Source organism: Ictidomys tridecemlineatus, chromosome 6 (genome assembly GCF_052094955.1).
Source record: "Ictidomys tridecemlineatus isolate mIctTri1 chromosome 6, mIctTri1.hap1, whole genome shotgun sequence".
NCBI lineage: Eukaryota > Metazoa > Chordata > Mammalia > Rodentia > Sciuridae > Ictidomys > Ictidomys tridecemlineatus.
This window is the reverse complement of record NC_135482.1, coordinates 66,418,079-66,435,273: the sequence shown is the minus strand read 5'-3', so window position 1 is coordinate 66,435,273 and position 17,195 is coordinate 66,418,079. Positions and strand designations below refer to the sequence as shown.

Below are 17,195 nucleotides of genomic sequence, written 5' to 3'. Positions count from 1 at the left end.
GTTGTAGCTCAGAGGTAGAGTGCTTGTCTGGCATCTGCAAGGCACTGGCTTCAGATTCTCAGCACCACATAAAAATAAATAAAGTATACAATTTGATGTTTAAAAAAAAAAAAGCCAGCCTCAGCAATGGTGAGGTGCTAAGCAACTCAGTGAAACCCTGTCTCTAATACAATAAAAAATTGGGCTGGGGATGTGGCTCAGTGATTGAGTGCCCCTGAGTTCAATCCCTGATACCCCCCAAAAAAGGATATAACTGATTATTCACAAGTCTTTTGTTATTTGTGTCTACTAGAATGTGCATGTTTTTAATATAAAAGATTCTTTTTCTAAAAAACCAATATGAGGGTGTCATGCAATGTCAGAATGCCAGAAAACAAGGGTGCAATGAAAAACTAATGAAGTTGGGACAAACAGAGACTGACAGAAGCAAGCTTGAAGGGAATCCCATTCCTAAGTTGTGAGAATGGGAGCATTAAAAGCATAAAAATTTTAGTGAATATTAAAACACACTGTATCTATGATACTCAAAATAGAACAGAAAGAAATTTACACAATGTGAAGTGACTATTTTCATTTATCTTGTCTTTTCCATAGGTAATACATTTCATGATAATCAAATAACTGAAAATTCAAACTGCCAATGATACAAAAAAAAGAAATAATAAAATTAGAAAAAATATTACTTCATTAACTACAATAAAATAACTTTCAGGTACAGATTATCAATTGATAATAATAACTATTAGCTAAATGGCTAATGTGAAAATGATTCTTCCTATAATGATAAAATAACATCATTTGGATTACATTTCTAATCACAAAGGGAAAACCTTAACTATACAATTAGGGACCACACTGCCATTTCCCTAAATCCAAAGTCAATCTAGTATCACTAATGATACGAAAACCAACATAAGATACTATTTGTTTTCTAATGTGTCATAACATAGCATCATCTTTTCTTCAAGCCAAAATCAAGTATACAAGCTATATTTTTTTTTAATTTTTTTAAGAGAGAGAGAGAGAGAGAGAGAGAGAGAGAGAGAGAGAGAGAGAGAAAGAAAGAATTTAAATGTTTATTTTTTAGTTTTCAGCGGACACAACATCTTTGTTTGTATGTGGTGCTGAGGATCCAACCCGGGCCGCATGCATGCCAGGCGAGCGCACTACTGCTTGAGCCACTTCCCCAGCCCAAGCTATCTTTTTTGTAAATATAGCAGGAACAAAGAACAAAATAAGGATACCATAAGGAAGCAACCTGTCAAATTCAAAAAGTGGAACAGAAAAATGTCATGACACTAAAAAAAAAAAAAAAAAAAAAAAAAAGCGGCTGTCACAGACTACCAGAGACTTACAGGAAATAACTACCACATGCAATCTTAGATTAGATACTGATTTGGACTAACGTGACATAAAAGATACTTTGGGGTTAACTGAGAAAATTCAAATAAAATTTAATGTTTCAGACCAAATTGGAAAGGAAGAGAAGATTGACCAAAAAAGCAGATTATATTCCCAGCAACTTGGGAGGATAAGACAGGAGGAGGATTGCAAGTTTGAGACCAGCCTCAACAATTTAGTGAGGCCCTAAGCAACTTACTGAGACCCTGTAAAAAAGGTTGGTGGGGTGATATAGTTCAGTGGTAAAGCGCCCCTGGATTAAATTCTCAGTACCAAAAAAAAAAAAGAGAGACAACAGAATACAGAAGGATATGTACAATATGAACTAATTTAAGATTATCTATGTAAAGGCAGAGAAAATATCTGAACAAAAATATTACAGAGTTGCTTTCAAGCTGGTGGAGATGTCATATTTTGTTTTTTATTTTTGCTTAGCTATATTTTCTAATTTTTTACTAAGCATATGTATTATTTCTGTAACAATTTTTAAAGTTATCAGTATGGCATTATTCCATTAGAAAACCAACTTACTGAATAATGTATATAGGAATCTATAATGAAGATAACAATCAAACATTTCCATAGTATACATATCACATACATCATGCTATATATGAGTGAGAAACAGTGAGAGAAATAAGCACAGGAAAAGGTCTGGAAGGAAACGTTAATTCGGAAAAATGAGATTGTGGGTGGTGATCAGTAATTTTTATTGGTAATGTTTTGATTTTTTACACTATAATGTAATTAATCTTTTAAAATATTTTTTTTAGTTGTTGATGGACTTTATTCATTTATTTATTTGTGGTGCTGAGAATTGAACCCAGTGCCTCACACAGGTGAAGCAAGTGCTCTACCACTGAGCCACAACCCCAGCCTGGTAATTAATTTTTATATAATTAAAAAAATTAAAAAGTAGTAAAGCACTTGAGACCTGTTCCCAAAGTCCATGTGCTGATAATCATAAAGTTAAAAAAAAAAAATCATGCTGGGCACAGTGGCACACACCTGTAATCCCAGCAGCTCAGGAGGCTCAGACAGAAGGATTTCGAGTTCAAAGCCAGCCTCAGCAAAATCGAGGCACTAAACAACTCAGTGAGACAACGTCTCTAAACAAAATACAAAATAGGAAAGGGGATGTGGCTCATGGTCAAGTGCCCCAGAGTTCAATCCCTGGTACCAAAAAAAATAAAAATAAAAAAATTATCTTTTCAATTTCAATCAACATCAGAAAGCCTTGTTTAAACAGAAAATTAAATGATCTCACATTCCTGAAATTTTTACCTAAAGTTTAAGAAGTCCTAAATTCTGTTAAAGACATACTTGGGCTGGGGTTGTGGCTCAGCGGTAGAACACTTGCCTATCATGTGTGAGGCACTGGGTTCGATCCTCAGCACCACATAAAAATAAATAAAATAAAGGTATTTTGTCCAACTACAACTAAAAAAACAAAATTTTTTTAAAGACATACTTTACTAATATAATAAAGTACCTGCAGTAAAATTTCTAAGCTAAACTTCATCTGCCTTTAATAACTAGTATAAGTTTGGTAAGGGAATAGGTGGGCTTATACACTAGGATAAAGTTCTCTGTGATTCTCTAACAGAAGTTAGTTTAGGTGTAGTTGACTAATGCATAAGGTGTAGATCTGCTTTAGTTTGTCATGTCTCTGCTCATTTGAAAAACTATAAAATGTGTTAGTTTCTTTGCTACTCAAGTTGCAAAAACTGATTTTCACTTTAAAACTCCTAATAACCATATTTATCTCAAAGGATACTAATATGCTTATTTCCATCAAGATTTACCTTAAAAATCTCATCTAATGAAAAGATTTGGCTATCACCAAAATTCAGCCCAAATAAACTAAAAGTTGAAAGTGTAAAATAGATTTGAACATATAAGTCCAAAAATGGTACTACTCATTTAAAATGACAATAATGACTATCTTATAGCCATTTTCCCTTATATCTAAGGAAAGGATTGAAAATGAGGTAAACAAAATACCAACCATGAGGCCTTTCGGGTTTCGAGGTAAAGACTTCGGCTGTTTCTGGATTTCTGTAAAGTTGAGCTTGATGCTGGAGTGGAATTTCTCCACTGGCCATTTGCACTCTGGCCAAAGGTTCTTAAGTCGCCTGAGCCAAGAAAACTGTCTGAGGAAGGGTTGTCTAAAAAAAAAATAAATAAAAGTTTGAATAAATTAAACCAATAACTACAGCTGGTTCTCTTTATGACTGCAACCATGTCCATCATTGTATTCCAAAGTAATGTGGCATATCACCATGTCTCTCATGGACGAAAGATCCCAGTCTCAACTGCCAGTACAGTCTGCAGTAAGGAAACTTCTACAAACTATAATTGATTCAGCCATACTAACCTGAAAATTGATGAAGGAGCTGAATCCTGCCACAGCCATGTGCCTTATCTGCATCAATGTGACTCCGTGGTGTCCACCAAAAGTCAACATTTTACCCCAACTATATCTTGCAAGCACTCCCAGGCCTGGGCCTGAAAGAAGGTAGGCCAGACCAGTAAGAAAGCAGGTGGAGGGCCAAGGAGAATTGTAATTCAAATGAACAACAATTATTGCTCAATAGCAGCTGGTGTCACCTTCCTCTTTCTAGTTACCATTTTTAAGACTCAGGGACTCTCAAAAAACACAGATAACCTAATTGCTGCTTATACTGGCCGGCTAGTTTCAGGTAGAATAATTTCATACCCTCCTCTATTAGCAAGATTGTAAAATATAAAATAGCTCCTTTAAAATAATTTCAAACATTAGGCTATGGAACTCGGAGGAGCTTCAGTGAAAAAACAGGAATGACAATTCTTTTTCCAGAATTTTTCTCTAATGCTCACATCATTTTGAAGATCCCCTTTCAAAGCACATTACTATAGAACTTTGCACAATACTGTGTATTTATGGCATTTAAAATATTTAACATGTCTTTTTATACTCTACCTAAAAAGCAAGCTAGCCTTCAAAAATAAAATTTTGTGTTTTCTTAAGTTAAACAAGAAATCAGGATTCAGAGTAAATAGGGAGGAAAAAAGATAAGCAGGATGGTGTTGGTACTCACTGATCAACCAATACATGAACTTAGTCTCAAAAATTAACATAGGTTAAATTTACTTTCAAAATGAATAACTTTTTTCCTTTGTAATCAGTATCCATGCTTAACATCTACTATTATTACTTTAAAGATAGAGACATAAGATACTGCAAATGAGTCTCAGTAAAAAAAACAGCAAATTATGATCTTTAAATGAAAAGTAATAATAGGAGAAATCTTTTGTCTCTCACAAAATTTGGCTAAATTTTGACTAGGGAATGGGCTACTTAAAGATGTCTATTTGAGGTGCTGGGGTTGTGGCTCAAGTGGTAGAGCGCTCGCCTAGTACATGTGAGGCACTGGGTTCAATTCTCAGAACCACATAAAAATAAAGATATTGTATCCACCTAAAACTAAAAAATAAATATTAAAAAAAAGATGTCTATTTGAGAAAAAAGTCTGCACAAAAAGCAAATTACCGACACTGTGAAACTTGAAACCAAAAATGAGTTAAAATAGTCTTTTCAATAGCATGTGACTGTCTTCAGCTTTAAAATGCAAGTGAAATGCATAGGATCAGGCACTCTTAACCAGAATAAGGTGGTTCCATCCACTTAATGATTATCACTAAGTAGTCTTCTACTGCTGATGGGATCAAGCAAAGCTATAGAGAGAGAGAGAGAGGGACCAACAGGAGGCTACAGATACTCTTTTATAAATGAAGATTTAACCTGATATTCTGTCAGCACCAAGAAATAGAGATGCAAATGCCACAAATAAGATCACTTATAATGTGAACATATATACACAAAAAAAAACTAAATAAAATACACTGAAAATTTAATTGTGGATGTATTATAATGATAAAAGATGGGCTTTTGTAGTTTTCTCTACCAATTTTCTGTAGCGACAGGTTATACTTCCCTAGACATACTAAACTTTGTATTAAAAATAAGAGTGTCAGATAATCATTTACCATAAAAGTAATCATCGATAGCTCATGTTAACTTTAGGATTTATTTAACTACTATAAGTAATAGGACAGTTGAAATTAAATTTTACCTACTAATGCTGGAGATTCTAAGCATTAGCAAAATCATTTCTTTTCATCTTAATATATTCGTCTGTTTTGTTGTTCAGGGCTAAAAATAAGACTTTTCATTGTGCTCTTGGTAAAAGTAAAGGTTTTGAAGCTTGACCACCACTAGTTTTTAAAGTGAAACAATGCTAGAATTTTGCATTCTAAAAATTCTTTTAAAATTCTATTTATTTATTTTTATAAATACTTTTTAGTTATAGTTGACACAGTACCTTTATTTTATTTATTTATTTTCACGTGGTACTGAGGATTGAACCCGGGGCTTCGCACATGCTAGGTGAGCACTTTACTGCTGAGCCACAACCCCAGCCCGCAAAATCTATTTTTTTAATAGTCTAACCTTGAATGAACTGCGAATCAGTTTTCTAAAAGGCTTGATCTAGAGATGCATATACAATAAAGTTAATAAAAAAGAAACTCCAGACCTTTGATTTAAATGTTTGAGCTTTCCTGCTCATTTTCATCTTGGTGGAAGAGAGACAGTAGAGTGGGACAGGAGATCGGAAGACTAAAACAGGTAAACTGGGAGTCCACATCTAGCCCAGTCAAAAGGTTAGACTCAAGGTGACTGACCACATAAATTAATGTGAAGATTATTAGAAATGATTATATCCAAAGGACCCTGCCCATTGAATTGGAATTGGTGTGGCAAAGGAAGAGGTCTCTAAAACTAAATGGTAAAAAATAGCTTTTATTTTCATTTTTGGAATGCTAAGAAGGGGACCCAGAGCCTTGTACATACAAGGTACTTAGTCCTTCAGTAACTTATACCCCTGGACCCAAAAGCAGCTTTTAATTAAAATTAAAGAATTCAATATATGAAAAGTATCTAAACTCTTGGCGTTCTTCTGATTGTTAGGCAGCAACCTTGGAGGTCTGTGACATGATAAAACTTATTTGATCAGGTAGGTACTAGATGAAATTTGGTAAAGGAACAAATTTGAATCCTCTGTTTCAAGCTGTAAATAATTGAGAAAATGAGATCTTGGTATTCCCATTTCGGTATGTCTTTATTATTCACTGTTGTTTTCTATATTCATTGTCATGCATACAATTATGAATTTTTTTTCCTAAAAATTTTCTAAGTTCAAGTGAGAAGTACACTTTATTATAAGAGTTCTGATATGGGAATCAACTTGTGGTATGAAGATGAACACAGAATAGCTGAAACAATCACATCACATAAACTGAATAGAAAACTGGGAATTTAGTCCAATATTGCCACAGTCAAGAACATGAGGATCTGCAGTGATCTCAGATATATCTTTTATAAATATTAAAGGTCTACTAAAATTTAAGAGAAAAAAGATTTTATACAAATGTTTTTAAGTGAAGTTACTAATAACAGCTCAAAATGGCAAGAGTGAAGCAGACCTAACCGCGGCAAAAATAATGAAGCAAATGAAGACATAGGCCCATTATCCCAAATCATAAACTCTTGGGGTCTATTGTATTTTTGAATGTAAAAGTTTTAGATTTTAGAAAAATAATCTGATATACAATATAACACTTCCAAGTATAATCTGAAGTAGCACTCTATAAATAAATTTATTGATGTATCTTCGGCAAAATATGTAAATACTCATGCTTACAGAGATAAATAAAGATAGAAACAGCTTATGTCAATTAATATAAGCTTTGCCAAGGAATTAATTCAGTTCAAGTCAGGTCAGGTTTTGATGTCAAATGAGTTATAAAAATATTTTTGATTTTCAGGGTTTTTTGGAGTTTGGAACTGCACATAAGGGATTATGGATGTGCTTATCAATTCTATGGATTAGAAATCAATGGAAAATAATAAATATGAGGAAGAATATGTGAAACTTAAAATATGGAAGAATATGACAGACTAAAAATATAAACATTGATATAAAGATTTTATGTGTTGAATCATACAATGTGTACCATGAATATATGCAGATAAAAATCATAAGAGGCCTAAGAGAGTGGAGTTAAATAAGAATTAAGGTACAGTCTGGGGACTTTTGAGTACAACTGTCTATTCAACCGGTTATTATTAAGCAATTATTTTAAACCTAACACAAAAGGATTCTATCCAATGGTAAAACGGCATATGAAAGTGTAAGCAAACACAGGCTGAATTCAAATAGAAATATTAATAATCTAATTTCATTAATCATAACTATCCTTTCTCTAGGATTATTTAATGAGCTATCAAATTGGATTTCAGGCTCTCTGTTCATAAAGGCCTTTTCAATAATAATGAGATATTATGGTAACAATGAATAATAACAATAATTGAGTTAGTTTCTGAGTTAATTAACTGATGGTTCTTTAAAAAAACTGATTTTTCTATGCACATATTACGTGGAGGTCACTGCCCACCCAAAGAGAGGAAATCCAGTGCCCAGGGTAGATAAAGTACTACATCACATTTAAATATAATATAAATCTAAAAGAGCATCATACTAACGTCTTTTTAGGGGAGGAGATCTCATCTTGGTGACAAAGAATCCTGAGGAAGCCAAATAACAAGAATCATTATTATTTGCAATTCATATTTATCATCTGTTTATCCTTATAATAATCTCATTTATGCAGATTCAATGATATTCTTAGTATTCCCATTTTTGGAATAAAACGAGGAGACTGAAATATAGAGTGAAAAGACCTTGAGTTATAATGCCAATGGACTAACCAACAAAAATTTCTTCATTTCTCAAGGCAGAGGCAGAAAATCATGGGAAGTCTAACCCCTAGGAAGGAAGATGATAAGTCAGGCAGGTCAGGGATAGGAATAACCTAGAAAATGCTGACTTCTGTCATGGATCACAAGTTGATTAGGTAAGCCCTTGAATATGCAAGCATATGGCTGTGGCAGGTGCTAGACAGAAACATGTAGTTAATATTTCCTGCCCTGATGTAGGACAAGCTTGGGTGGAAATAAATTTTCAGGTATGTTTAGAGCAGAACAGAAATAAATCATCTCTTTGGTTTAAATCAATGCAAAACAGATACCTTTTATGTCACATACACATATCCAAAAAGTCAAAAACAAATAAAGCCATTTTGCTTTCTACAATGCAAAACAGACAAATAGAACTGATTCCAAAAAAAAAAAACCCCTTCCACTAAAAAGTTAGTATCTGGTTGAGACTAGGTCCATAAAGTATTATAATAATCAAATAAATACACATAAAATGAAGTTTAATGAAGAAAATGCCATTTTGCTTTTGCCAATGCTTTTGTGTGATAAACACAAAAGATTTGCTAGGAAGAAATCTGAAAGGTATAAGTACCTTGACTACAAGTAATGTGTCATACCTGAGTAATAATTTGGACTATAAGCTGCACTTCTTGTGGAACATGTTGTAAAAGATCGGCCCGAATTTCCTTGCCTGGAAGGTAAAATCTAAACAAAGCAGAAAAATTTTCTTAAATCATATTTTCCACAATAAAAAGGAATAAAATTTTATATTAAGAAAAACATAACATTAAATAGAAATATGGCATATTTTGCAATTTAATTGTATTATATTGTGTTTTTACATTATATATTATAGGGGGCTGGGGATATAGCTCAGTTGATAGAGTGCTTGCCTCACATGCACAAGGCTCTGGGTTCAATCCCCAGCACCACCCCCCCAAAAATTATATATTATAAACTATATACTAATAAAGAAAATACAAACAATCTGGTGAAATAATTCAGGTTCAAGGGGGGAAAATGGATAAAATATCTGCTATAAAACTTAATTCAAAGAACATTCATTAGAAAATAAATGCATAGAAAGGAACACGTAATCCCAATGACTCTGGAGGCTAAGAGAAGATGATTGCAATTTCGAGGCCAGTCTCAGCAACTTAACAAGATCTTGTATCAAAATAAAAAAAAAATAAATAAAAAGGGGTGGGGATGTATCTCAGTGGCAAAGCATCCCTGGGTTTAATCCCCAGAACCCACTCTTCCTCCCCATAAAAAAAGAAAGAAAAAAAAAATAGAAAGTGAATATGCATTTGGTACCTTCTATCTAAAAGCCACTTGCAACATGTATAACAGAGGCTGAGAAAATCTTTTGAAAATTCTGAAGAGATACTTATTAATCAGGGAGGGTGCTATATCCCTAGTACAAATCTGAAATGTATAAATACATACTCATTATCTAAACAATTATGGCAGCAGGGTGGATGCTACAAATATTCAGTGGCTTTCCTATTATGCTTAGAACAGCAAAGAACTATCTCATCAAGTTACTAAAAAGGGTTTCCTACTGAAAAAGACAGCTTATTAATAGTGTTCCTCACACTTTAATGTATATATAAATCAGTTGGAGATATTTTTAAAATATAGATTCTGATTCAGTGGTAGAGGGTGATACCTCAGATTCTGCATTTCTACCAAGCTCCCAAATAATGCTGATACTGTTGGTTCTGGGTCAGACCTTAAGAAACTTAAGATTTACAGCACAGGCAAATCTCAGAGTGGCTGTATTTTGTACACACACCGAAACAATGCTCAGTAATTTTAAGACACTAACTTAAAAAGATTGATCTACATAATGACAGTTATAATATTCAAAGGAACCATGAAAAGTTTTCCAAAAGATATTTTTCTCAAGTAATTCATACATATACTGTCTGTTTTAACTTTGTCTTGTCTTTAATATACCAACCAGACTTCCAAACACTAAAATTATTCATTGTAAAAAGTTTGCATGTTTAGCCAAGCGTGATGGCACACTTGTGGGCTCAGGAGGCTGAGGCAGGAGAATCCTGAGTTCAAAGCTAGCCTCAGCAACAGCCAATCGAGGCACTAAGCAACTCAGTGAGACCATGTTTCTAAATAAAATACAAAATAGGGCTGGGGATGTGGCTCAGTGGTTAAGTGTCCCTGAGTTCAATCTCTGGTACAAAAAAAAAAAATTTCATGTTTATATTTTTGGAGTGAGGCATTTATACTACATCAGATAAAAATTTATAATGAGCAAATTAATTAAAGGAAGAAAATTATTCCTAACCTGCTGGTCAGAAAGTGAAATCTGGTCCTCTGGAAAACCTGATTGTGGCAGGAGGTGGGTTTTGAAGATGGAGTTGTGGTTCACTAATGTTACTTCTCCAGCATCCATCCTCACCCTATCAGCAATATCATCTGGGGAAAGAATCTATATTAGATCAAGTCATATGATTCTTAATAACTTTTTTTCTATGAACAAATCTTTTCACCTAATGATTCCCAAAGAACAACTCCAGTCAAACAATACCCCTCCTTCATAGCTAACCACTGGCAAGAAACTTCAAAATGTCACTGTCAAAGGCGGACCATATGGCAGAAATTGGTTCATGCAGAATTGAAATCACCTACCAAATGGTTCAAAACTTATACAAGAATAAAAACAGTTTGATTTCAAGTTTTAAAATATTAAAATGTCCTCAAAATAAAAGTTTTAATGTTTTAACTATAAGAAAATTGAATATTAAAAAAATTGGGAAACCAGGCACAGAAGTGTATACTGGAAGTCCCAGCTAATGGGATGGAGAAAAGAGTATTTTTTTTTTAATATTTATTTTTTAGTTGTAGGTTGACACAGTATCTTTATTTCATTTTTATGTGGTGGTAAAGTTTGAACCCAGTGCCTCAAGCATGCTAGGCGAGCACTCTACCACTGAGCCACAACTCCAGCCCCAGAAAGAGTATCTTTTGAGCACAGGAGTTTATGACCATTCTGGGCAACACAGCAAGACCCTGTTTCTTCAAAAATAGATTGGAGGGCTGGGAATGTAACTTAGTTGGTAGTACACTTGCGTACATGCATGGGATCTGGGTATGATCACCCGCACCACATACATACATAAATTAATTAATTAATTGGAGGGGAGTGTTTTACCACTTAGAAACAAAAACTGCCCATACTGGTTTATTTCATGTTTTAACTCAGAAAAATGCTTACTTGGCTCTTATAGATATCAGTTCAATTACTGTAATATCATGGTAGAATCTTACTTTAAAAACATTTTGAGACCTTTTTTTATTATAAAAGAGCTAAAACAGGAACAAATAATAGTTAAGGGAACTTAATGACTTACACAAGGGATAACAGCAATGAGAAAGAATGTAAATAAATGACCAGCAAAAGAAGGTTGACTAATCTACAGAAAAGAAAGGAGGAGATAGTAGAGGATAGGAAAGGCAGAAGAATTCAACAGACACTGGTATGGCAGTATGTCAAAACGTGGATGTGTAACCGATGTGATTCTGCAATCTGTATACAGGGTAAAAATGGGAGTTCATAACCCCCTTGAATCAAATGTATGAAATATGATATGTCAAGACCTATGTAATGTTTTGAACAACTAATAAAAAAATTTTTTTAAAAAAATTATATTATCGTGCTCTGGCAACAAAAAAAAAAGAAAAGAAAAAAATGGAGGAACTATTTGATTGGGCGAAGGGGAGAGAGGGATAGGGAGGAGGCTTGGGGTCAGGAAAGATGGTGAAATGAGATGGACATCATTACTCTAGGTATATGTATGACTACACATATGGTGTGATGCTATATCATGACAACCAGAGAAATGAAAAGGTGTGCTGCAATTATGTATGATGAATCAAAATGCATTCTAGTGTTATATATACCTAATTTATATAAATTAATAAAAAATGCAGATAACAAAAAAAAAGAAAAGAAAGGAGGAGATAAAAGGCCAATGTGAATTTAAAAGAAATATATGTAATGTTATAAGATCTTACTGTATAGATTTTTCAGTTTATTCCTATATGGGCTATTACTTCTGAACTTATATGGATTTCTTTTACAGACATGAAGTACTATAAATGAAATAGTGGAAAATGTCCTAGTCACAATGAATTCTCAATACCACTAGTTAAATGAAACATTTATCTTAATCAAATTATTTATTACATAGAAGCATTTTAACATGGTATTAAAGAATAGGGTCTCAAGAACCAGAATTATTTAAATCCTGGCTCTACCCTATATGGTACATGACCCTAAGAAAGTTTCTTAATCTATGTGTCTTATTTTCCTTATTTACAGGGAAAATGGCAATATTTCTGTTGTAGGTATTATTAGGTATCCTTGTAAGGTGGCCGAAATGTTAGATTAACATTTTAAATAATTGGACAGGCACATAGTAAGCACAGCAAATATTTACTAGTGTATGACTGTTTTTTTCAATACAATGAATATGAATGCTCTTAAAGGACTCTAAACAATATCCTACCCAAGAAAAAATTATGGGTGGTATATAGCATTTCATAATTAATATATTAAGTTTCCCCTTAAAATTATTATTACACACAAAGATATAACTATTGAAAATATCATGAAAACTCATTGTTTCAGTCCAGCTTAACTCAACAGAATAACTAAAACAACTGAATGAGTACTTTATGGTTACTCTTACCCATGTCAGGTCTTTTCACATCACTGACTTTAGCAAAGATACAAAGTCCTATTTGAAAAAAAAAAAAAAAAGACAAAACAGAAACATTAAATAGTGAAACATGTACTTATAAAACAGGAAGTTATTAGAAGTGACAATTTGTGTTTTTTAGTGGAGAAAAATCTAAAGTGGTTGAGAGAGTTGACTTGATGGGAAGAGAGTTGACTTGATGGGAAGAGAGTGGAAAATAAAATTGGCCCTAGGTGCTTCCAAACATTTGTGGAAACTGTGCTACAATCAACAGCAATTAGAACCCAAAGAATCATAGAATATTAAAGGAAAAGCAAGTTGGGACAGCCAGCCCTCAGGAGATTGAGTAATTTGCATAAAGTCTGTGACTACAATGAAATTCTAATCTAGAAATTCTCCCCAATCCATTGCTTTTTCTATTACCTCAAACTAAACCATTTTACAAAAGACAGGCCTTAAAATGATCCTATTAAGGTTTCTCTTTCCATACATCTCATTCAGTGACCAAATATAAAGCTGCTGATTTGTTGAGGACAATGAAGGAATACTTTAGGATCCTATAAAGTATTCCTTTCACGGAATTATCCATCAAACTGCTAAAAACTAGGATTGAGGATATAGCTCAGAGGCAGAGTGCTCACCTAGCATGTGTGAAATCCTAGGTTCAATCTCCAAAGCAGCTAAGAAAAAAAAAAAAAAAAACTGCTACAAACCAAAGCCCCTACACCCATATCATAGTCCCCCTTATCAGCAGAGAGTATGTTCCAAGGCCCCCAGTTGATGCCTGAAGTTGTAGACAGTATTGAACCCTGTATATATACATCTATATATGTATGCAAAAAAACTATATATATATAATTTATAATTAATCACATATATACTGAAATTTATAAATTGGGTTATTGGGAATAGTAATAGATAAGCAACAACAATAAAATAGTTAATTACAACAACAAGCTATAATAAAAGTTACATGAATGCAGTGTTTCTCTCAAAATACGAACTGTTCATTTAATTATTTTGAAACACAGTTGACTAATGAAAGTGAAACCACAGATAAGAGAAGACTTTTCTCACTGTCTTCTCTTATATATCTACTTTTTCCAGGAAAAAAAAAGGGGGGGGGGATTTAAGAGTCTAAATACTTGGAACTAGGTTAATAAACATCCTTGGCACAGATGATTTTTTGGCAGACTTCCCAGAGGAGGAAACTAGGGATAGTAATACTCATACCTATATATATTCATAATCTTTATCACCTTATTTTTAAAAAGATTGATCACTTCATCAAGTACACAACAATACCAGGGCTTCAATGTATTTTGAAGACTGGTTAATAGTAGGGATTCTTTGTGGTCACAAGAAGAAGTGCATATGCAAAGTAAGGCTTCAGTTTTTCTTGGCAGAGCTTTAGACTAGGCAGAGTAATCAACTGATTACCTAGGCTTGCCAGGGAGGATCCCCAAATAGTTTAGGCCTTAGATTTAGCTTTCAAATATTCAAATTGATTTCCAAATGCTCAACAAAGGTTCTCTATCTGGATATTCTCCAGATTCTCTGAGAGAATTTCCTAGGTTCCAGATTAAGGGAGAAAAAACTATATCAACCAATAAATCAGCATGCTTTTTTCACATTTCACTCTTTCAGGTCACTTCCTAATTGCCATCACTAGCTTTTTTTTAAAGAAGAATGACAATTGAAAAGTCTAATGCCCAGTAGAACAACTCTATGTTAATTTCCCTTGCATTTTGCTGAGAAAGAGGGAAACAAGCTAAAAATTCAAAGAATTATCGAGATTATGTCCAGAAAAGTTAAATGACTTGCCTGAAAACACAGAGGGGTAAAGGGAAAACAAGAATCCAAAATCCTTGACTCCCCAGCAAATGCACACTTCAAAAATAACATGACTTTATATACATTAACATATCTTCATTCAAAGAATCTCTAGCTATTCTGGGGACTCCACAATGACATAATTTAATAGTTAAAGCATCACATTTACATTTTAATACAAATATAACCAGCTTCTTCAATGTGCTTACAGGATTTTCTTTAGCAATACATTGGAAGAAAAGATATTTTATCCTAAGATTCTGCATGAAATGCTGGATCAGGAACCTTTGATGCCACCAAATTCTTGCAATGATAATAATTTTTTCTTTTAATAAATTAATTTAATAACTCATTTCCTAGTATACATTGATCATTCAGTTTACTGAAAGAACATAAGCAATTACAGTTATTAAGGTGAATAGAGTTAGTGGCTGAACTCAAGGTAATGGGAAATCTGAAAGGAAAAAAAGATGAAAAAGTCCTGACTTTAAAACAAAAAATTAATGTGTGGCAAAACATTTATAAACTTACCTGCAAAGAAGTGATTAAAAATAAAATGTTTAGGGCTATGATGAAGTTACCAGAAAATTTATATTGAGAGAGGCATTGTACAATGGAGTTAGAACAGTTTGTGATATGAGGAGCCTATAGAAGTAACCATGTGAACCAACCTGAGCTCTGAAAAATAATTAATGATAAATTTTGTATTATACATTTCAGGTTTTTCCCCTTAGTATTTATATATGTAATCTTTCCCAATTAGACTCTAAAATATTAAGCATCTTAATAATCTATCTTAAACAGCAAATATTTAACTTCTTTCACACACATACATTTATTATGCACTTAAGTGCAGGGTACTGGAGACACAAAGATGAATAATAACTGGTCCCTACCACTGAGAAACTTACTGTCTAGTAAGGGAAGCCAAACCCATAAACATATTCAATAAGACCGTAAAACTGGTACAACTGGTAAAAGATGTGGAAGTCAGTGGGAAAAAAAGGACTGCCAAAGCAGCAGTCAGGAGTTACAACACTTTAGCCACAAGTAGCAGAACCTGTTTTTGTATCCATCCACTCCAACTTAATTCATCAGATGGGTGATAAGACCATCTTTGCAGTTGTACTATTTAACTGAAATCTCGTAAAAATGAATGAAGTTTCCTAAAAAGGACTGGGTGGGGATGGGGGAGAAACCCTGAAACTGAAAGGTTAAGGGATTGTGCTTAGTGAGATGCTTAAGGTTTCACTGTAATTTCAAAGTCAGTATGATCTATATTTCAGCCCAAGTCCTTAGCACAAATCTTTATGAAGAATAAAGTTTTAGGAGAGATGTAACGTACTTCATTCTGAATATCCAATTACAACAAAGACCTTAAGTCAGTCAGGCAGTTGGTAGTCTATAGAAGGCGTCATATAAATTTTACAAGAATCACCACCACTCCAAATACAATAAGTGTACCAAAGGTGAACTGAAATAACTTTAACAAGTCTGACTTGAAAGTGATAAAGGAGCAAGTTATTGCCAACAAGATAGTGGAAATACTGCAGAGGCACTGATAAACAGAAATCACCAAGCTCAAGACAAGAGAAACTGTGCATATATCCCGAGAGATCACGTTAGAGTACACCAAAAAAGAGACGGTTCAAGGGAATTACCGGGAGGCGATGAGTCAGGTAAGCAAACTGTGGCAATTAAGGGGATTTTCATAACCTGGGCAGGAGGGTCCAGACGTTCTTTCTGGTGGTGGCACTAGCGATATCACATCTCAGGGAGATACCACAGAGTAAAAAAGAGTTGGAGAATTGTTTACGTGAGATGCAGAAGTAGCCGAGAAATATCATTCAGGTCTCATGGAAGGCGAGAGGTGAAGCAGGTGTGATAGAAAGCTGAGCTTCCCGGTGGAAACAGCTCTCCCTTGAGAGAAGACCCTGCTCTGGCGGGAAAGTCCCGGAATCCCAACCGGCCTTTTCCCCACGAGTAGAGCTGAGTGTTAAGATGCGGCCTGCTCTAACCGCAGGTAGACTGCCTCTCCGCAGCTCAGGAGAAACAGGCCTGAAAGAACGGCCTCAGGAAGCCTAACTAACGGCCACCCGCCAGACCGCTGCCGCCGGACAGCAGGGGGGAGGGGAGGTGGTCCCAGGGGGCGGGGCAGAGGAAAAAGCGCCGTCCCCACAGCGGTCCTCGCTTCCGCCCAGCCCAGCCTAGACTAGCGTGCCCGGTCCGACACAGCCTCCGGGCCCAGGCTCCCTCCATCCTCTCCCCTCCCCCAGCTTCCCGCCGCCACTCACCGAACCGGAACCGGCTGCTTTGCAAAGGGGTTTCCGGCCAGCCGCGGAACGCAAAACCCGGGAACCGCCGCGAACCGGAACCGCCTTCACAACACCGGAAGAGCGCTGGGTGGCTGCCGA

The 17,195-nt window shown here is 34.7% G+C and overlaps 1 protein-coding gene across 5 annotated transcripts in view; it reads right to left on the bottom strand.

Annotated features, from left to right (window-relative positions):
• The window catches only part of Senp1 (SUMO specific peptidase 1), a 54,522-nt gene extending 37,337 nt beyond the window's left edge, over positions 1 to 17,185 (bottom strand). The window contains exons 1-7 of one of the 5 annotated variants that reach the window (XM_078014777.1): positions 16,443 to 17,068; positions 13,590 to 13,628; positions 12,940 to 12,987; positions 10,533 to 10,663; positions 8,839 to 8,926; positions 7,988 to 8,029; positions 3,410 to 3,569 (exon numbers count right to left, since the gene is read on the bottom strand). In XM_078014777.1, the coding sequence (XP_077870903.1) occupies positions 3,410 to 3,569; positions 7,988 to 8,029; positions 8,839 to 8,926; positions 10,533 to 10,663; positions 12,940 to 12,987; positions 13,590 to 13,628; positions 16,443 to 16,494 (560 nt within the window). In that variant the 5' untranslated portion in view covers positions 16,495 to 17,068. The other 4 variants (XM_078014779.1, XM_078014778.1, XM_021726121.3 and 1 more) reach the window with 4 other exon arrangements.
• Positions 17,186 to 17,195: the final 10 nt, after the last annotated feature.